The sequence below is a fragment of the Falco punctatus genome (assembly GCF_963210335.1).
Source record: "Falco punctatus genome assembly, chromosome: 9".
In the NCBI taxonomy this organism is placed as follows: Eukaryota; Metazoa; Chordata; class Aves; order Falconiformes; family Falconidae; genus Falco; species Falco punctatus.
Genome location: NC_137589.1, coordinates 22791838 through 22814305, shown reverse-complemented (window position 1 = coordinate 22814305; position 22468 = coordinate 22791838). Strand labels below are relative to the sequence as shown.

The 22468-nt window shown below is 45.0% G+C and overlaps 1 protein-coding gene across 1 annotated transcript; it reads left to right on the top strand.

The window, feature by feature from the left end:
• The first annotated feature begins 2811 nt into the window (after positions 1 to 2811).
• Positions 2812 to 21945, top strand: LOC308069463 (putative neutral ceramidase C). Its single transcript, XM_080401816.1, has 19 exons — positions 2812 to 3942; positions 4337 to 4486; positions 5061 to 5237; positions 5613 to 5740; positions 6388 to 6465; positions 7478 to 7598; positions 9005 to 9130; positions 9513 to 9599; positions 11032 to 11136; positions 11270 to 11351; positions 11859 to 11974; positions 14136 to 14230; positions 14893 to 14932; positions 15720 to 15815; positions 16693 to 16788; positions 17421 to 17570; positions 18346 to 18405; positions 18901 to 18989; positions 21755 to 21945. The coding sequence occupies exons 1-19, from the start codon at positions 3607 to 3609 to the stop codon at positions 21942 to 21944; spliced, it is 2322 nt and encodes a 773-aa protein (XP_080257942.1). The 5' UTR covers positions 2812 to 3606; the 3' UTR covers position 21945.
• Positions 21946 to 22468: the final 523 nt, after the last annotated feature.

The window sequence follows — 22468 nt, the reverse complement described above, 5'->3', positions numbered from 1 at the left end:
ACCCACCTGGTCTGGCAACCTGTTCACCATCCTCAGGATTTCCAAAGAAATATTTGAGGAGCCTTAAGCCCAGCTCAGATCGTGGTGAAACACCTCAGTTGCTGCATTGGCCAGTGGAGGCAGAAGGTGTTCCAGAGGGAAATCACTGCACATCCCAGGTGTTGGGCAACCAACTGAAGAGCTCAAGAGATCTTGTGCTACTGCTTGGTGCTTCCGGGTCAGTCTGTGTGGCAGGCCGGGCATGGGGCTGTACTCAAGCATGGCCATCACGTCCTTGACTTCAGCCTTTCACCCAGTGGAGCTACCTGTTGCTGCTTGGAGTAGACACGTGAGCATTTTGACCAGGAAAGGTGGGGAAGAAAATCTACATGGTGCTGCTTGGATCACTCTCCGGTGTGTCCCTGCCAACACCTGAGCAGCTGTTTGCTGACATCTCCGTGCAGAAACATTATCTCCTGCCATCAGGATCCTTCTGCGTCCACGTAAAAAAGGACTTTGGCCATTCTTTATTAAATAAACAACATTATCTAAGAGGCCTCATAATTGCTTTCCCCTCCTCACATCTGGGACTCAAAAAGGAAAACAGATGCAAAAAGCTGGTTTTCAATCAATAACATTTTTAACAAATGAAAATACACTTAAAATATAATCCTGTGTTCAAATTCTTCTCCTAGTAGAGTTTGGAAACCCTGGGGACCGTTCTTCCATGAGGATTAGGAGTCATAGCCAGATGGGAAGCAGCAGCCATTGCTGGTTTTATAGATTGATTGCTTCTTATCTTGCGCAGTGCTTGACTCACAGGGCTATAAAAGCAATAACTTTCAAGCTGAACTTTTCAGCTTGAAACAGGTCTCAAGCTGGGAGACATTCCTCTAGACACAGGGACACGCGAGGGATCTTAGGTAAGTTTGCATGAGATTTCACTGGGATTTCATAGGACTGATGTTTGCTTCTTTTAGCGTTGCTTTTGCAGTTTAATCAGTTGGAAAAAGAAAACTGTAGTTGTGTATTGTGCAGATGTGTTTCTGGCTGGTGATGTGATACTGGTTATCGGGACAGGTTGCGGTGCTGTGCAGCTGTCTGCCACTGCCGCACTTGGAGAAAGAACGGGGAGGAAGGAAGCCTGTAATATTAGATTTGTTGTCACTAGAAAATTTGCTAGGTGAAATTCAGCAATGATCATGACTGCTGTAGCTTGCCATAGCAAAAGAAGCTAGTAAGTAAGGTCACCTATAGCAAATTTGGATGACGACTTGGCTCTCTGCTAACAATGTTTAACAACCTTTCCAAGACCACGTTCATGTCAGCGATTATTTTCTGCAGGTTCATTGTTTCCAGGAATATCACCTCCCGGGCATATCCTGCAGGCATGAGCTTTACCAAGCTCCATGCCAGACCCACCATAAGACAGCTGTTACCTCCAGGAAAATTAGAGGCTTTTCCTCACTCTTCCTTTTCTAAATCACATGTCCATCCTACCCCATCTCCACCCCTGCGACAGCTGGGCCGCAGCAGGGCCAGCACTGCAGCTGCAGCAGGCTGCCTGGGGCCGTGTCCAGGCGGGTCAGGGCCATCCCCAAGGATGGAGACTGCCCACTGCTCTGAACAAAGAACCAGTCCTTTGGGGTAGATATGTGGTTTGGTCACTGGCAGAGAAATGGGATCTGCAGTAGGTTTTATTTACTAACACATCTAAGGACACATGGAAATGTCCAAATCTATTTTAGAGGCTTATTTCTGCCTTATGCAGATGCTTACAGGAAGGGTAAAAGGCCTTTTGCTACAGGTGCCAGTTCCCACTGGGCAAGACTGAAGCCCTTGATGTGAATCTCAGGTGCCAGAGCAGGATGAATCAGAGGTCACCAGAGGTTGTATCGGAAGTGGAAATAGAATATTTTCCCATAGCTGTATTTTGAATAATTTTTCTTGTTAATCTTTAATCCAAAATAAACCTCTGTCCAAAGAGGAAGAACAGTATTTAAAAAGCAAACCCAAAGAGCTCTGCAAATGATGAAGAAAGCCAGCATCTATACAGAGTCTTATCTTGGAAAACTGTCACAACCATTTTTTCTAGTCAGGAGAGAACGGCACTTGGACATGCAATGGGGTGCACTTTCCTCACACTGAGTTTCCGAAATTGACCTTCATTATGATGATGATATTGTTTTCTGACGTGCTTTGAATGCATGAGCAGCAGAAAAGCTGCAAGGTTCCAGGCTGCAGCATTTCTCTTAGCCACTCAGTGAACACAGGATCTGGTGGAAGATTGTGGGGTTTATTTAAGAGACTTTTTCAAAAAAGCAAGCGAAGTGTCCTGGGAAATGTAGGATCGGTATGTTCAGCCATTCACCCTGTCCTATCAGCCTCATGATGGGGAGTGATTGCTGCTCACAGGAGATGTATTTTTTCTGCTTTTAAGCAAATTGAAAAATAAATCTTCACTTCCCATCCTTATTGCTGCCACTGCCTGCTCTGACACTGGGACAGGGGCCACAAACCATCACCAGCTCTTTGGGGGTATGATGTGCTGCTCTGGGTGGGATGTGCCTGACACTGGGGCTGTCCCGTTTGCCTTCCCCACAGGCTCCTTTCTGCTTTCACAGTGCCCCCACCATGTGTGGGAAGAGGTCCAAGTGCTCCTTCTCCCGCCTGGAGGTGATCCTCATCGTTTGCCTGACATTGATGATCGTTGTGACTGTGGTGCTCCTCACCCTCCACTTTCTCACCAAAGAGAGCAACGGCAAGTTGAGCTATTTCAGTCCCGCCATCACATCTTGCTTGAGTGTCTGTCCAGTGCAGTAATTTAAATTAAAGGGATACAGGTAGAAGGTCATTGGGCCACTGCTGAGCTTTCATAATCTTCTCTGTATATGGTCGTCCCACCCAGCCATGGCACGGGGCTGTTACTGGCCTCTGCGGCAGGAGCATGGTGGTCAAACCCAGCATGAGCATCTCTCAGGGCTCGGATGCACAGCCTTGGGGTGGGAGGTGAAGCTGTCTGCAGGGATCCAGACAATCTCCATTCCCTCTCTCTGCCATTTCTCTTCTTTCATTTTTAAAATCATTTTTCTTCATCTCTTCTTTCAGTTTTAAAAAACTTAATAGCATGCAGTAGCTTTTCTTCCATGAGTTTGCCCAAGCACTTTGTCCATTCTGTACAGGGAATTCTGCACCTTCGTGGTGGCTGGGAGGACACATGAACTCCTTCAGGAGTCCTTTTCCTCACTGCTTGCCTGGACGTCATGCCCAGAGCTGCTTTTCCCCTCTCTGAGCTTCGGCTGGCTCTGCTGTGATTTTTTTGAGACCAGGGCGCCAGCACTGGACACAGGACGTGTTGGAGGCGCCAGGGTGATATATGGATGTGCCCTCTTCCTTCTCTAGTGCCTTTCCAGTAGATCTGACATGCCACCCCCTTCTTCTCACTGCTGCTGAGCTGAAGTTTTTGTGTGAAAACAGCTCTTACACCCTCAGCTCTGTTTCCTGCACAGTAGTGATGGGCTTGGAGAGCTTAACTGGCAAAGCTAGGCTGCTTCCCCTTGCTGTGAATCATGACACATTTTACACAGTCTGGTGATCCCATCTTGTGAGCTCCCTCTGCAGTTCTTCATGCCTGGTTCACCCTTTACCTCCCCAAATGCCTTGACAGCCCCAGCACACTTTGGCCACACTGACAGCCCATCGGAAACCCAAGCAGACAGTACCAGCTGGATCCCCTTGTCCATAGGTCTGCTGAGCCCTCTGGGGATCTTGAGCAGGTTTCAGGCCTGCAATCTTTTTAAAAAGGCTGGGTTGCATCTTCCGTCCCCGATTCTGCTTGCTCGTGTCTCCACTAATCTACTATTTATTCTTATTACAGAATCCAGTGAACCAGCAGCAGCGAGCCAATACTTACTGGGTGTAGGTCGAGCTGACTGCACGGGACCTGTGGCAGAAATTCCTCTGGCAAGTTGAGGGAACTGAACACGGGGTTGACAAAATACTGATTTTCATCTTATCTGAGTATTTTTTGCAGGACTTCTGGTTTAGAGGCTCTGCCTTGCCAAATGGTTGTTGTCTTCAAATAGGTGAAATTTCTTTGAGGCTTTGAGCAACCTGACCTAGTGGAAGGTGTCCCTGCCCATGGCAGGGGGCTGGAACTAGTTGATCTTTAAGGTCCCTTCAAACCCAAACCATTCTGTGATTCTTACAATCACAGGGCAAGATAGTTGCAGCTGAGTGTTCATACATTGAATGAGTCCTCTGACCCTCTGGCAAGTCTACTTAGAAAAATACACGCAAATGAATACATCGCTCAATATTTTGGCCGTGTGGGCTTGATGGAGCTCTTCTCTTCCAGATGGGATATGCCAACCCAGACCAGGTGGGTGGCGGGCTACTCTCGCGCCTCTACAGCCGAGCCTTCATCGTGGCGGACCTTGATGACTCCAGGCGAGTCGTGTTTGTTAGCGCCGACATAGGAATGGTGTCTCAGAGACTGAGGCTGGAGGTACATGGCTGGAATTGGATGGTTGGCACAATCTGGGTTGTTGCTGGTATTAGCGTGAAGGTTGTGGTCATGACTAAATAATACTGAGCATCCCAGAACATTGGCTGTTTGCTTTGAGATTTCCTTACAGCACAATCTTGGAGAGACATTGTTTCTGTCCTGAAGAAGAACTTTTGATTCCTCAGCAAATGAGGCTGGACTTTGACACTGTTTTTCTTAGAGGAAAAACTATCACAAATACTTGCGGGTCCTGAATACATTATCATGGTGACTGTGCAGTGCTGGGTCTCCAGCACCGCAGAGGAGAGAGGGAGATGCCAGAGAGCTGGGGAGTCCTTGGGTGATCTGGGCTTCACTGCAAGTTGGCCGTAGAGGTCTGCACGTACCAGATTTTATTATTTTAAGGCTGTTGCCAAGTCAACAGCTATAATCTGTTGTGACACCATTATGGGGGTATAAGGCAGAAAGAGAAGACTGAGGAGAAAGATGAATGGCTGGGGTTTTGGTGAGGGCTGATACAAGCCTCCATAGCCTTTGGGTGTGAAAAAGGGTTTTTAGGGCCACCTCCTCTTAGGTGCTGAAGGAACTGAAGAGTAAGTACGGCGAGCTGTACCGACAGGACAACGTCATCCTCAGTGGCACCCACACACACTCGGGTCCTGGTGGCTACTTCCAGTACACACTCTTCAGGATCACTAGCAAAGGGCTAATCAGACCATCCCTCAACGCGATCGTGAATGGCATCGTAAAGGTCAGTGGCATACAGCCTGTTGACATGACAGCCCATAAACGCAGGACGTTTGTAACTAGTGGAGATATTGCTGTGATGTTCATGGTAGCACCTCCGAATGTCAGAGTCTATAAACACACTTGGAGGTGGGTTTATGCTTACCAGTGAAATCAGATTAAAAAAAAAGTAGCCTTGAAATCATTCTTTAGAAAGAGGCAGATGTGGGTGGTTTCAAAGTATTGTCATAATTTTATATGATTTTAGACCACTTAAGAAAAAAGCCCCCAAATTCCCAAGAAGGGCTGGGGAGAGGCAGGGAGGAAAAGAGTTTTTCTAGATAATCTCACGTACACCTTACATGCATGGACTGATATTCCCTGTCCTCCTGCTTTTCAGAGCATTGATATAGCGCATCAGAACATGAAGAGAGGAAAGCTTTTTGTAAACAGAGGCACTGTAGAAAACAGCCAGATCAACCGAAGCCCTTTCTCCTATCTTGAGAATCCAGCATCCGAACGAAGGAGGTAAAAGCTCCTGGAGCAGGAGAGAAACAGAGCCCTGAAGAGGATCCTTCAGTTGGGACCATGGCCTAGCCTTCTTGCAGCTGGTGTTTCTAGTCATTCATGGGATGGTTGAAAACGAGGAGCTAAGACAATGGCAGAATGACACTGTTGCCATCCTGGGTGATTGGATGTGTGCATCCCCAAAAACTAGTTGCAAGAGTAGGCTTCAAAGCTGTGGTTGCCCACTCCAAGCATGCGAGGCATTGTCAAGGATGTGACCTTATACTTTGTGTAAAACAAAACAAAAAAAAACCTCAAAAAAAAAAAAAGAAAAGAAAAAGAAAAAAAGAAAGTCTTTAGTAGAAGTTGGCATTTGAGTCAGGTGACATTGAAGTGCCATCGTTGGTGCATGAATTTGTGCTTGCAGAGAGCTCTTCTCACCATCCCCTGGAGAAGTAGCACCTGAGGTCAGCAACAACCATAACTCTTCCCTTACCTTCACAGCCACTTCCAGATACTTCTTTAAGGTCTCACTGTGCTCTGGTAATATCTGTAACAACCTCTTCATTTCCTTGCTCATCCTAGTGGAGATTTAGCGTGTCTGAGAAATGCAGAGCGTGACTACAGCTCTGGCACTGATGGCATTTCCCGGCTTTGTTTTCATCCAGGTATTCATCCGACACAGATAAAGAAATGGTGTTGCTGAAGATGGTAGACGAGGGTGGACAGGACATAGGCCTTATCAGGTACTGACCGCTGAAGTAACATGTTTTTCTCGAAATCCTCATAAACCACAGTTCCGTAGCAGTTCTCTTTCTGCACAAGCTGTGCTTCCCAACGCTGCTCCTGGCCCACCAGGCGCTGCTCCCAGCTAGTCACCAGAGGGGCTCTGAGGGAAGAGCCAGTGAGAGTCCATGAGTGCATAAACCAGGTCAGTGCCCCTCATCTGCTCTGGGAGATGTAGTAGTACCTGGCCCACCTACAGCTGGGCACATCTCCTGCCACGGCCCAAAGGCATCTGGGAAAGATGGCCATAGCTGGTCTTCCACTGTAGGGGCACAGAAGAGTCCCCTCTGGGGCTCTCTCCATGCCCCCAAAACAGATCCCAGCTCCAGCATCCCTAGGACCCTTTGAGTTCCTCTTCTCTTGGTTATTTCCTTTAACACCCCCTGTTCTGTGGGAAGTGTGCCATTCCTACAGGCAGCATTTATGATGCCCATCCTATCAACTGATCTGTGGGGCAGGGTTCAGCCACGTGAAGTTCAGAACTCAAGGCCAGGGAAATGAAGTGACGTGCAGTAACAAAGCCATACTTGCGTTTTCCTCATTTAGAAGTCCAAACGAGAGTCTGACTCTGTTAAGAGGAAGAGAAGGATTTTCCTTTTTGCAAGAATGAAAGTGTTCCCTTTTTGACATTATTGACTCCTCCTTGTTTCTTTGAAGCAAGAAAATAAAAATCCCTCCAAAATATAATTCTTTGGACTCAGAAAAAGCTCTCGGTGGCCCTGATAATTATGGTGCCAAATTCTTATGGCCTCAAGACCTGGACCGTCACAGCCACGAGCCCTCCTGGTCAGGAAGGGAGAGGATGGGAATAACTCTGCCCTTGTTAATACATCCCTAGGTACCAACAGTCTCCATTTATATTCTCCCAAAGAAAATGCCCATAAGTCAATTGCAAATACATAGATTGAACAAATCAGTTGCCAATATGTAGAATGAATGATGCATTTCCTATGTCTTCTGACTCCTCTTCAGCTGGTTTGCCGTGCACCCGGTCAACATGAACAACACAAACCATCTTGTGAACAGCGACAACGTGGGCTATGCTTCTTACTTGTTTGAACAGGAGAAGAACAAGGGGATGCTTCCCGGAGAGGTGGGAGTGGTTTCAAATTACTGAAAATGATGGGAGGAAAGTGTTGCAACAGGGAGGGGATGGTTGGTGCTTTCTATGGGCCAAAGCAGTTTTTTTCAAACAGTGAAATAGGACAATAGAGTAAACACAGAAAGAGGAAAAAGATGAACATTTTGATTTATTTACTTTCTTCCTCTAAAGAAGAGAAATTGCAAGGTGTATTCTTGACTTTCCAAACTAGTAATAAGTGGTATTTATTTAGACTGTAGGAATCAATCAAATATATTTTGATTCGACTATTGGAAATACTAGAAAGGCATGTGTGGGATACTCAATCCAAAGGGATCAATATAGTGCATCTGTGGTGTGACATGAAGTCTGTGGTCAGCTCCAGTTCCTTCTTATGGCTTCCAGCCAGCTCTGCCTGTTCTGCTTGTGAGAGAGCCGGTTCATTTATCCAGAAGTTTTGCCATCCACAGAGGGCAAACACAGCTCCTTTAAAAAACATTATTTCCCCAGAAATGTAAATATGGTCATGAACCCATCTCACAGATGCTTTGAGTCATGAGTTGATTAAGAGGGTGTCCTGTGTGTATCTCCAGCATGTACCTTGAAGCAGTTGCCCAATTCCTATTTAATACTCTGGGCAGAGGAACACCTGTAGTTCATACCAAAGATGGAAACTAAAGGAAGTCTACCTAATTCCTGCTCTAGTGCATAGCTATGGGTGCAAGCTGGTGCAAGGTGACATGCATGCAAGGCTACAAAGTGTTTGCAGGATTGAGTATTTAGCTGTATGTTTTGCTGGGCACATTGTGTCTAGCAGTCTTACAAGAAAATGGCTCACTGATCAAAATATCTGGTGTTGGCGCATCCCATCTCCAAAAGAGGGGAAAAAAATGAGAGTGTCTGTGAGAGCTGAATTCAGCTGACATTGAGTGTGTAACCAATCAAGTACTGCTTGATGTTAACTCCTGCAGTCAAACCCAATAGCTCTAACCCTGTAAATCAGTCATGGTGAAAGCATGGCAGGAAAAAAATCCTGTGCAAGGTACTACCATGACCCACTAACATCAGATCAGTAACATGAGGAACTGGGGATGTGGGGGGAAGAACTGCTGCTGAGATGGAAGAGGTAGATGAAGAAATGCTGTCTGGATACCAAAGCAGGTATGCAGCGTGGAGGTCCCCCTGAAATGGCAGTTGAAACATGTGCACCCCATTCTCCCTTGCTCTTCCTGTCCCTAAGCCCTGGGACACTCCTAAACCCCCGTTCCAGTCATCTCGGTCATTTCGGAAATGTTTACCAGCATCACATGTGTATCAGCTAGCTGTAAAGCCAGCTGTGACTGCAGGGAAAGCTGCAGGTGGTGTTTGCAATCACTGCAAGGCACTAAAATCCATCTGACCGCACCTGGTTTTGGCAGGGCTCTTTTGTGGCTGCCTTCGCATCCTCCAACTTGGGAGATGTGTCGCCCAACACTAAGGGCCCGTTCTGCGTAAACACAGGGGAGTCGTGCAACAACCCACAGAGCACCTGTCCCGTGGGGGGGGTAAGTAACTCGTACCTGATCTACATTAACTGCCGAGGAGGAGAAAACTTGGGGTGGAGCAGCAAATACAGAGCCATGTGCTGGACCATTGTGCATGAAGAGGACATTAAACAAAAATCACCTCTTTTTGGACTATTCTGGATAGCTCTTTCAGGCACTTACTGTGTCTTGTCCTCATACACACTTTCCAGTCATTCAGCTCAAACTTGCATCTACCTTGCTGCAAAGGTTAGTGCAGTAACCTGGTGCCCAAATTTGAGATGGCTGGCAAGAAGCAATTAGTTCTCACAGTATGACAACAGCTTGGGAACTCGTCCACTTTGCAGTGCTACACATTCTCCATATTAAGTAATCAGTAGCATTTAAACAAATTTCTTAACAGGCAACGATGTGCATGGCCATGGGTCCTGGTAAAGACATGTTTGACAGTACGAGAATTATAGGACAGAATATCTACTTGAAAGCAAGGGTAAGTGATACTTTGTTTTACAACTGTGCATGAATGCTGTTATTACAGGAGTGCATGTTTGTTTAAGGAACTTTCTTGCACTACTTTTTGTGAATGTAGATTTAAATTACTCAAAAGTCCGTATCTATACACTTAAGGAAAAGTTTCCTGATTTTTCAGAAGGCATGCACTTTTATTTAGGTACGTCATTGTAAGTGTCACAATTTGAAATGTTGGTTTGGGCTTTTAATATCAATATTCCTTATTGGTATATAATGTGGATATTGCCCCTTATGATCTCCCCCTCCCTCCCAAGCATGCATCTCAGAGGTGTCATAATGGGAAAAACCGCTGGTGTTGAAGACTCCCAGAAGAGCTCAGAGACACCACCACATACCACTTGTTGGCCAGCTTTGGCACCACTCTGCCAAACTAACCCAAATGTGAGTTAAAATGTGCCAGCTTCAACATCCACGAAAGATACTTATCTTGCCCTGCTTGACTTTGCATTTACAGTGTCTTCCACCCGATGGGTTCCCTTATGTTGCCTGTGTCCTTGGGCTCAAAAGTCACCTGAATTTACTGGTTCCCCTTCTGCGGGTTCGTGTAACGTGAGAGTGGTCAGTAAGAGGGACAGCACCTCGTAGGAGCTGGAAGGGGCCCAGCAGAGGAGTAGGAGCAGAAGGCTTGATGGTGGCAGTTTCCCTTTAATTGCCATTTCAGATGCTTGCCCTGACGTCACTCGAGGCTGATCGTGACTTGCAAGTGAAAGGTTGTCCCAGTCGGCGTGGCCCGGCATGTGTATCAAATGGCAAGGGAAAACATCGCTGTCAGTTTTAACACTGCAGACTCTTGGCCTTCGAAGGCTGTCCCCTCTATTCTTTCCTGCAGTTACAGGATTGTTACTAAATCTGTGTAACTTCTGGCAACACTTTCTACGAACCAAGTTGAGGCATGTGTGCCAGAAAATCATTCACTGAAGAGCTGAACGGCTTATCCATCAGCTGTATAGTAAATGCATGGTAATGTCCATGTGTTTTGAACCAATGAATGCAATGAAGTGCACCTTTCTCATAGAAAATATTTCTTCAGGTTGGCCTAAGATGTGAGAAATGCCAGAAGGTTGTAACTAGGAAGAAGAAGTTGCCATCTTCATGGAATAGGTGCCCATTTCAGCTGTAAAAAAAAGGCGTGCACAAAACTGACCACAGAGCATCCTCCCCTCAAGTGTTACTTGAGCCAGGGGGAGCCTGCAGGACTTGGGGCATGCAGGATGTGGGGGCCAGGTGGTAGAAACAAAGGAGTTTGGGAAATACACTCTTGCTTTAACACCTGGAAGAGGCCACTGGAAAGTGTCAACAGAATGAAGAAATAATCCATATAGTTGAATCTCAGAAAAGTTACGTTCTTGATTTCTTCTTCCTCAAGAATTTCCACCTTTTGTGTCCCCTAGGATCTGTATGAAAAAGCTTCCCAAGAGGTCACAGGACCCCTCAGCTCAGCCCACCAGTGGGTGAACATGAGTGATGTCTCGGTGGAGCTCAATGCTACACACATGGTAAGAGCAGGAGCTCCCAGGACACAGGCATAAGGAAGGAAGAAATGTTGTATTCTCACAGCAGGACATGGCATGCTGAGGGGAACCGGTTTTAAAATATTTCTTTTTCATTCTTTTCTCCCTTCTGATTCAGGTTAAAACATGTAAACCAGCCTTAGGACACAGCTTTGCTGCGGGGACTATTGATGGAGTGGGGGCTTTCAACTTCACACAAGGTAATTTAGGGAGCAGATGTCAGTACAGCTTCGTACAAATGGGGAGGACATGGGGCATCTCCCAAATAAATTCAAACCACCAGGGTCATTTAAGAACATCAACAGCTGGTTGAACCACAGTCTTGAAAGGGATGTTTTTAAGGAAGGTGTGATCTTACAGCCACAGCCCGCTTGCAAGTTTGTCTGCATTCATTGGAAAGCTTCTGGAGAAGGATACAATCATGCTCTGAAGGAAGGAGAGCGCTGGGTGGGCAGTGGGGAGAAGAAAAAGCTGGCTTTGGGGCAATCTTTTTAGTTTGTTCTCATTAACCTGAAGGCTGCCAAGATGAAGCTCAGCTGGGCTAAAGCTTGGCTTTTCAAACCACCCCAGAAAAGGGACATAGTCAGAATCCACTGAGAAATTTTCCTATCCCACTCAAGCAGGGAGCGGGTAATAAGTGAGTTCTCGGTCCACTAGCTGCTGGAGCAGCTGAAGGAACAGCATCTAAAAGATCTTTCCCTCTCAAGGCTCAGTAGAAGGGAATCCATTTTGGGATGAAATCCGGGACCAGCTGCTGGGGGAGCCATCCAATGAAACGAAAGCCTGCCACAAACCCAAGCCGATCCTCTTCAGCACTGGAGAGGTAAGGATATACCAGTGCGTGGCCTGGGAAACACAGAGGTTGCTGATCTGGGCTAGGTTTTGGTAGGGTGCTACAGATGATGTCTGTGCCAGCCCATATGGGGAAGAACAAGGAGGGAGAGCAAGCTGCATGGGCTTTGAAGACATGAATATAGAAAGCAAGAATGAGTGTTGCCATTAGTTTGCATCAGAATGAGAGAGATGGAAGTTTTCCTCTTGCAGAGCATCTTTTCCATACATCCCAGGAGGAGGGGCCAGACCTGCTGCTCTCATTAGGGTCAAAAAGCCCAACTGAAGATCCACCCTGGCCTAATTCTCTGTCTGTGGAACAGTCCTGAGCAGGATGCACAGGAAAAATACACAAGGTCAGGGAAAGCCAACAGCATGTGGAGCTCAGTGTTGCCCCCCAGCAGTCTCTGGTTTCAGGACTTCATCTGCTGGTGCTCATATCTGGGTGGATTTTTCTTCCATCCTACCATTGGCTTCCTCTTTAATCCATGAGAAGACCTTTCTTTTTTGTCATGTGACAGACTGGTCCATGCAAAATTAAGTAGCTTGTCACGGTGCCTTGTGGAAACTCTGGGGACTGTATCAACTTACCCACCCTCTCGGTGTCATCTTCAAAGGTTTCTACCAGGCTTTGACTTCCTCTGGAAATGCTCTGTTGAATTCTCTGATTTTCTGTCATGTTTATGCAAGTGTCTGATAGTTCTGAGAGCTATAACATCGATGCCAGACTTACTCATCCATGGGTAGAATCGTACCAGGCTCTGGCTGGAGGTACCCTGGGGAGGGATTCTCCAGCACAACCCCAATCCCAGCGGGACCAACACTGCAGCTAGTGCACATTGCTCAGGGCCCTGTCCAGACGAGGCAGGGTATTCAGCAAGGAATGAGATGCCCCACTGCTTGAGTCTCCATCCCAGGGATGCCCCACTTACACAAGGAAGGGCTATTTCTTAGGGTTGGCCTCTGCAGAGCTGTTGCCCTGTGGGTCCCAGCCCATCTCCATGCTTGGGGCTGCTCTGTTCTAGGCAGGACTTGGTGATAGTTCTTGCTGAACTTTGCCAAAATTGTACTTAAAACTTTAAAAAAATTTGATGCCCCATTTTTCACCTGCTGTTTCCTTGGCATTAAAGCAAATGCACTGTAGTGGAGTGGGATTGTGTCCAAGATCCTTTAGAGCACTTAGATGATGCCATCTGGATGAGGCAATTCATTGTTATTCCTTTCATCAGCCTCTTGAAGAACTTTCCTTGTGTTGCTTTGTGTTCAATCAGCTCCTCACGTCATCTCCCATAAAAAGAGGTCCCAGCACAGAGCCTCCTCCCACCCCACCTCCTCAGTCCAGGGTGGTACTATTAAGAGTAAATGACACTTTGTTCTTATGACTTTAACACATTTTGAGCATCCTTTTATGGATGCTTTGCAGGCCTCCTGCTTCTGATGTGCTTCACAAGGTATTGTCATTCATGTTTTGCCCTCAGTAAATTGCTCTTCAAAAATATTTTTGGCTGGCTGAAGCATTTCATTCCCTGGAGCCATGCCACCCTTGAATTCTTGTTGTTCTTAATTTCCTTTTAACAGGCTTCTTCATTTTTATCTAGCTATTTAGGACAAAATGCTGCTGTGGCGTGTGTTCTCGCTGCTGCCAAATGGTGCTGAGTCTGAGTATGGTGTGGTCCCTGCTAGGGAGCAGTTTGAATTCAGGGCTAGGCTGAGGGTCCCTCTGGGTGAAATTCTGCTTCACAACAGACTGTGCATTTGCTCAGCTAAGGAAGAGGTAACTCATTTCCCACCACCACCAGGCTCTCTGATTTCACTCATTCACTTTTGCTTTCCTGGTCGGATGATCACCCTTATTGATCCTAACACTATCCTTTTCCCAAGCAGGTGAGGAATTTCTAGGTGCTGCCTTGACCTTATTTACACACTTTGGTTTAAGCTACCCCTCTGGCAACACTCTTTTTTTGCCTTACCCATAGTATTTACATGTGCCTTATCTGTCTGTTATGGTCAGACAACTTGCTGTACACGTGGAGGTAGAATGCCTACGAAGTACATTTATTTGCCTAATTTATGACTGTAGGAAGGAAAACACTTCAGCTATCTTTTTTTTGCTGCTATCCTACAATAGTCATACCTACTTTTTTTCACCTCAGATGACTCGGCCTCACCCATGGCACCCAGACATCGTGGATGTTCAGATTGTTGCCATTGGATCACTGGCAATCATTGCTGTTCCTGGAGAATTCACGTATGTATTTCTTTGGTCCGGCTCTATGTAACGCAGCTGGCAGCATGTCATTCAAACTATCTGTGATACTTCTGCACGCAAGTGGAAAGGGGGTGTAAGCTCAAAATTGTGCCAAATATGAGAGCTGTGCAGGCACTGCACATATATGTCCACTGCGTGTACTCACTTGTGTACTGTCTCCTCTGATTATCTGGGGTTTCCCGTTTTCTTCTCTGTTTCATAAACTAGCCATGGGAATGAATGGTATGCAAACAAGCTTCCTAAATAATTTTAACTGTTCATTACAAAATGCAGTTTCAATGAAATGAAAGGAAGTTGTTAACTTTGATTTTTTTTCATGTCACAAACACTGTAATGATGAAGTGCACCGACTGTTGATAATACATGGTGAAAATCTTAATAGGATAATGATTTATTTCTAGCACCTTATCTTCTACCCACCCTGTCCTGGGGTGCCTCCAGCCTCACCCTGGCTGTGATGATGTATGTGAAAAGTTTTGAGGTGTTTTGGTTGAGCTCATCAAAGAGAAGCCTTAAGGGATGCTGAACAGCTCTGCAAGTACTGTGTGTATTTCTGGTGGTGTGCTGCATGTCCAGCCAGTGATTCCTGCTTTAGCTCTCTGCATTTCTGGAGACTGACGTTGTTCCCTTAATGCCCCTAGGACCATGTCTGGACGCAGGCTACGGGAAGCTGTTAAAAGAGTAAGTTGCTGAGGAAGAGGTTTCTCCAGAGCACAGCATATCTGGAACTTCATATTTCTTGATCCTTCTGTTTTTTCCCTTGTATCCCCCCAGCTTGGGTAATGGGTCTCGTGTCATAGATGTTTCCTCCTCACAGTTGCTTCAGACACATTTTGCATGTGCTTACTGACATGCAGGGTAAATTAATATCCTCCCCAAAAGAAGCAAACCGATCGAGTTTCAATCTATTAAGCTAACAAAAGCTAATTCAGCTGGGATCCAGGCATAACTGATGCTAGCAGGAGTTTTGTCTCTGGGATGCAGGGGTTTAGCTCCTTAATCCTCACTGGGATTTTGCAATACAAGAACAATTGTTAAAAATGGCAAATGTATTTTTCTTGTTTCCCTGATTGATATGTCCTGCCTGCAGCTTCAGACCGTCTTAATCTCAAATGCTGTCTCCACAACTCACTGAGCCTGTCTCACATAGTTATATCACCAGTTTTTCTAGGAGTATAGAGACATCAGCTTCAAAAAAACCCCTAAATTTACTGAATTTACTGGAATATGAGGTAATTTCTCCTCTTTTTCTTTGGGAAGAGAATATGAGACATTAATAAAGGCAAATTGCACTTTTAGGGTTGCATTCCTGATCATCCGGCCCCCTTCCCAACATAACTTTGTGATAAAGAAAAACCATGAAGAAACAAACAAAAACCAAACCCAAACCAATAACAATTGCAACAACAACAATATAATTCTGCATTAAGCAGTTGTTAGAAGATAAGTGATTTATTTCCTTTCTTAGGAATTTGATTCTCACGGCGGACCAAGAATGGATGTCGTAATTGCAGGTCTGTGCAATGTCTACACCCATTACATTACCACCTATGAAGAATACCAGGTAAATGGTAAAACTGTAGATTGAACATGTTTAATTGAATTCAGTTTTTGTCCATATGGGATGATAATTCATGTGAAATTATGTATGTTTAGAGTACTTATTATTTGCCACAAAGATCAGAAGAATCTGTGGCAGAAGAAGACGACCTTGTTTATTCTGGTCTAGACAACAGGGTCCAAGGGCCAATGTGGTTTCCTGACCATAGCTAGAGAGTACATATGGATGCTTTAATGTGGAAATTGTCAGATGTAGGGAAGACATCTATCTGAAGGGAGAGCCTGTGAATTCAGATCTGTTTTAGTAATCTCCTGATGACTTGGATGAATTAGAATTTACCTTCATAAGGTGGCAAAATTGCCAGAAGAAAGATTTGGAACTGCAGGGTTGTAAGGTGAACATGAATCGCAGTGCCATGTTGCTGTGGGAAAGACCACAATACGGCTTGCAGGACCCTGTTTTAAGGTTCCCCACAGGGCCTGGTAGATGCTGTGCTTTGAGATGTGGACCACTGGATGGACTCCCTGGTTTTAGAAACCCTAAACTTGGAGGGAAAGTTGGAAGAACTGGGGTTGTCCAACCCAAAAAGTTGGAGAGGAGACAACCTATACCATAAGCCTTTAAAAGAGTAAAAGAGCTGTGATAATTGGAAGAGTGACAACCGGTCCTCCCTGTTTGTGATGGATTGGAGAACGAACAGTAACCTGAAATTCCAGCAGAAATACTTAGGCAGGTTGCTGGTCTCCCTCCCTAGCAATAAGGGAGTAAACAAATCCCTGCACGTATTATGTTAATCTTGTCTTGGCACAGTAAGATGAGCTGTATAAACTGCTCAAAGGAGTCCTTCAAACCCTCCTTTTCCAAATTTGTCCTTTGCTAGGTTCAACGATATGAGGCTGCATCGACTATTTATGGACCACACACCCTTGCTGCTTATATTCAGCTGTACAGAGGACTTGCAAAGGCTATTGCTACGGTACTCAAAATTTTCTATATACCACATGCAGATATTTCAGTCCTGTAAATGGTGATGGTTATATTTGTTCCTCAATGAGGTTGCATGATTGCTACCCTCTCTTTTCTTATAAGAAACACCTTTGAGAAATTCTCATGTGATATGAAAATAATTCCTGTAATGGGGGTCTCATACCACTTGAGAAATTCTGGGTTTTCTTTGTTCAAAGTTTAGAAAATAGGTACCTCCAACCTTTCAGCACAGCTTGAAGTTGCTACTTTTCTACCAAGAGGAAAAAAAAATGTGCTGCATTTCTGCTGTACATGGCAATGTTCATTACCTTTGTATCTCCAGGCAATGTAAATGTGCAGGACCAGTGGGAGGGCTCTGCCTCCTGAAGTTATGGGATATTCTGGCAGGTGGATTTGGAGGACCTCAGCAACAGGGCAGCAGGTGTCCTGCAGGGATTGCTCCTGCATACAGAGTACAGATGAATTGCCTGTTGTTTGTTTTTATGCTTAATTTATTGCCCTTCTTTTTAAAATCTACCTAAGCAATGGACTTAGATAAAGAGTCAAGGCATTGATATGATTCGTCAGGCAGATACTGGTTTTCTATACATATGTATAATGAGCACCTCTTCCCTCTCCCAGAATACAGTTCAGGATTTACCACGTGGTCCAGAGCCCCCATTTTTCAATATAGGTAATGTGACCTTGGTGCCTCCTCTCATGGTCGATCGCGTGCCGGTGAATAAGACATTTGGGGATGTGCTACAAGAAGTGATACAACAGTATCGAGCGGTGAGAGTTTCAAGGATTTGCTAAAACCTGTTTAGGAAATAATCTTTAACTTCTTATCCCTTATCTGAAAAAATCTATGTTTTCTAAATGATTGTGGTGCTCTCAGACCAAAAAGGTCTCGTTGCTTTTATTGGGCTTGGTTGAAAAGACAGAGACAGAGCATTTTCATGCCAATGTAATTGTACTGAATGGGATTAAAATGGGTGAATGAAGGGGAAAATAAAAGCTCTTTGTTCAACATGAAGATTTCCCCTTCTGCTTCAATATAAAATAACAGTTGATGATTAAATAGGCAAATATTGTACAGCAATTTCTTTACAAGCAGAAATCAGGTCACCTTTGATGCCTCTGGTATGTAAATGAAATAAAAGTGTCAGAAAGGGTTCAATTTTCATTGCTCAAAATTTAGATAAGGTGTTCAGTTTTACTGTCTCCAGCAGTAAGGTAGGAAGAAGGCAGGGAGGCATTCTTAAATATCTCACCTACTTCACTCCATCTTTCACACAGAAATCTTACATGCTATGGTGGAATTCACCCAGCAAGCAGGACAAGTGGAATGGCAAGGCACAATACACCGGTGCACAGTATAAATTGCCCATTGCTATTGCAACAAGTGAAATTATAAAGAATTTAAACCAAAAGAAAACAACCCCACCCCCCCCCCCCCCCCAAATCCAACGAAACCACTGGAAAACTTGTATGGTACCTTCAAAGAATGTTCTTAGTGTGCAATATGCTGCTCGGTCTTTAATATAAATCTCAATTTTCCCCACAGACAGAAGTTGCTGAAGTAACTTTTGTAGGCGCAAACCCCAGGAACAGTGCAGAGAACGCGGTAAATATGGTGCAATGACACTGGAATTGGGGATGTTCAGGATCAGTGAACATTTAGTTACTGCCTCTCCCTGATACATGGAACCCATGCCATGTGTTAGGCCACGCATTTTTTCTCAGCCAGTATCCAGTGCCATCCAGTTGTAGCAAGCATGGTCTCTAGTCTCCATCCTATCAGCCCAGTGCATTATTTTAATAAAACAAAGAAAATTAGAGAAGTACTTAATTTGTCTCATCACTCATCTTGCATAGGCATTGATAGCAAATACCTCACCTGTCCATTCTCTTTTTAATGATCAATTTATTTACTTGTTCTTTGCATAATTTATTAGCTTAAATTTGTGCTTTGGCAATGAAAAGAAAGCATTTTTTCCAGTAATTACCACCTTTGCCAGTAAAGCACACAGAAACAGAGGCCATTCTCCAGTTTAAAGTGAGACAGATTAGTAGGGATGCCTGTACCTTCAGCATCTGGCTAACTGTTATTTTATTCCAGACGAAACACAACTTCCTGACGGTAGAGAGATACACTAATACTTCAGACAGCTGGCACGTGGTACAGAATGATGCCTCCTGGGACACCAGGTGGGTGCTCTGACCAGATTTCACTGTTCCACAGATTCCATAGAGTAATTAGAGTTTAACATGAAGGGTTTTATTTCAAAGCTCCTAAATGTAGGTTGGTCTTGTCCCTGCAGATTATGCTCTCTGGGGACAGATTGGTCCATATTTAGGTGGCTGACTTGTCAAGACCACAACGTTTGGTCTTACCCTTGGGTCTAGCTTCTGCAATGAAGGCTTGTAAGTTTGGGAAAGGTAGAAGGAAGAGCAAGGTTCATGGTCCAACTTGTTCATAGACCACATCCATCCAGCTGCCGTACTGTGCTGATAAATAGGGTACCAAACAGAAAATATGAGAGGTTCACCAGAGCAGGGTTTTCGTAGGGTCACCTTTGCTGTGATTCATAAAGTAAAAACAGTCACCTGCCTGCACTCATAGCTCTGCATTTCTTAGCACTTACCCTCTGTTTGCCTTGTTGCTCTCAGTGATGTCACCTTTTCCTGTCAAGTTCCCTACTTGAGTATGGGAAATGATGGCATTTTATCACCCATATATGTAGCCCTGCCTTCTACCCTCCTCTTCCAAAAACCCAACAGATTTCCCAAAATCTTGGCCAGGAGCACTGAAAATGTTTAATAACATGTCACTCAAGAATATGAAAAACATAAAAGTGCAAAACTTCAAGAATGTGCTGCCATAATGCTGGAGAGATGGGAATCTAGGCATCCTATTTCCCTTATTGAGAAAGGTCAGACTTCAGATCTCTGGATGATGCTTAAATACTTCTGCTGATAAGGGAGAGGAGCTGTTTGGCCTTCTCCTGCCTAAAGGGGTGTCCAGAAGGCAAAGGCAGACAGTAATGCCTCCCTTCCTGGTGCCCCAGGCAAGTCCCAAACAGCGCAAGAAATGGGAAATGGTTCTGTTAAGATGAAAACAAGTCACTTCTTACAATGTCAGTGTGTTACATGTCAGTAATTAATGCGATGGGGACAAGAAGCATCACACTTTTTTACTAGATATTAGCAAAGCCAGATGCTGTTTAGTGCAGGAAAAGCTAGCGTTTAATGCCATTTAATGTGATGACATTGCAATAGGAGAGTAGCACAAATGAACACATTATGTGTTAGCTTAGAGTTGCAAAGTGTTAAATAGCTTATAGCTGAATTTGTAAAATGCGTATTTTTAGGAATCAAAATATATGAAGGTTTACTCAAAGGAGGTGCAGCTTTCAGAGAAGGGGATAGATGTTATCTGCGCTTTGTCCTGCACTTTACCGTTGCAGGAGGGACAAACAGTGCAGACTTGCCCTTTTGCTGGGTGCTGTCTTGGTGTTTGCAGTAGAGAAGTGTTTGGCCCCACCTGCGTTTGCCATGGGGGAAGTAATTGCTTTCCTGGGACTGTTTAGGAGGAGAGGCTGAGTTACAGGCAGGAATTTGCCTGGCCCTGCCTTTAGCAAACAGCCAACGGAGATAAGTCATGGTTAAATCCCCATGAGCTCATCTGGGAGAAGCCTCTTCCCTGGAGGGATATGAGCTATGTTCCAGTTCTGGAGTCCCAGACTTGGTGGTCCTGGTTCACTGAGCCTGGAGGGCAGGATGGGGAGGAGGCTGGATGGTGGGATAGATCTATCACAGCAGCATTTTTAGGTCACAGTGTTACAGCCAGGCTCAGGCTGCAGGTCTCTGTTTCAACCCAGCTCCCACCAGGACCAATGTTGCAGCTATAGCAGGTTGCGTGGGGCCATGTGCATGTGAGTCGGTGTGGTCCCCAAGGATGGAGATCCCCCACCACTTTAGCCTTGTGCTGTCACCTCACTGTCATCTCCAAAGACAACATCGTCTTTGTCCCAAGACAAGCCAGTGCAATCCACAGCTAAGACCTTGGACAAGAGCAACCAGGTGGAAACACGGGCCCTGCGACAGCCTGTGGCCCCTGTGTACCAAACCAAATTTCCCCCACCATTCACTGCTTTTCACCGGTCATGTCTGTAAATATTTGTTTCAGTCTTCTCAGTAAGACTGGTATGGGGAAACTTTTTATTACCATTGCTGATGAATCAACATATTTTGTTCATCTGCTTCTTATCTGCCCTGAAATGGGGGTGCTGCCTCAGTAGGACTCGACAACTCTCATGTCTGGCATGGATACAATTAGGGGGATATTCAGAAGTGCCTCTCACTGGCAGTAGCAAAAGAAGAGCAGGTTAATCTTCTTCACCTGCCCAAGAAGTTCTCCACCGTGGCCAGCTGAAAAATCCCTCACCCCTAGGTGTTTAGAGTTTTGAGGTTGAGCAGAAGCGGTTTTACACAAGGAGTCTGCAAAAGGCAATGAGAGTCTGTTATGAAAATGGGTGCCAGAAGCCCTGAGCTTGATTGTGATAGATTTTGCTTGTGACCTTCAATAAATACTCATCCTCTTGGTCAGCATTCCTCCTGCACAGGGAAGACTTAGGCTGATGAATATTTCTCACGGAGATCATGTTGTATGAGGTTATGATATGGAGTTGGGAATGTAAGAACGTGCTGGTAGAAATATTCTTTATCTGCAAAAAGGACCGCTGACTTGTTTTTCCACGTTTCCAGATGTTTTTCAGCCCTGCCAGGTTTTGGAATGTTTTTTTTTGTTGCTGCTCTGATAACTTAAATATATGAGGAAAGGTTAAAAGAAGGTCTTAAAATACGCTTTACTGGAGTGCCTTCGTCTCATTCTACTTAGTGAGCTCTTGGGATATTAAAAAAAATGAAAAGTGGATTTTCTTACTGACTGCAGTTTTTGGTTTGCCTGCTAGGTTTTACTGGACCAAAGGATTTCTTGGTCGGAGCACCGTGTCTATTGAATGGCACATCCCTCTTGGCACAGAGCCAGGCATCTACAGGATACGGTACTTTGGGCACTACAGGAAAAAACTGTCTCAAAGTCATAGTGTCTCTATTCCATTTGAAGGCACATCTTCAGCATTTGAAATCACAACTCTGTAGGTGATCTCATTCCTTGAAGGGATTGTTTCCTTTGAGCTGTAGATTTAATATCTGTGACGTTCACAATGCATGCCTGGGAGGTTTTTTGTGGTATACGTGACTCTATACATCATTGCTGTCCCTCAAGCGCTGCGGGTCGTCCTTTGCCGTGCAAAGCTCAACTTCCTGCAAAGTTTTGACTTTTACCTGCAGTTCAGTCTCACCAGCCCAATGTATTCTCATTTAGGCAGTTCCCATCCTGTCCAGATCTCGTTGCAGTTGATTCTTATGGTAGTAAAAGATGTAACTGTTTTTCTTTAGTCATTAAACAAGTGCTTATTGATTGTGAATAGGCTCCCTCTGAGAGAATCAGTGCATATTGGGAGCTAATCCAGACCATAAATCAGTCCATAAATTTGAGCCCAGTCCATAAAACTTGAAAGAGCTGGTGAATTCACAAGGCATCAGAAGAGAAGACTCCTCAATCGTGCTTGAAGTGCAAAGCTGACCTCTTACCACGGTAAAGGGATAAATAATATAGATAC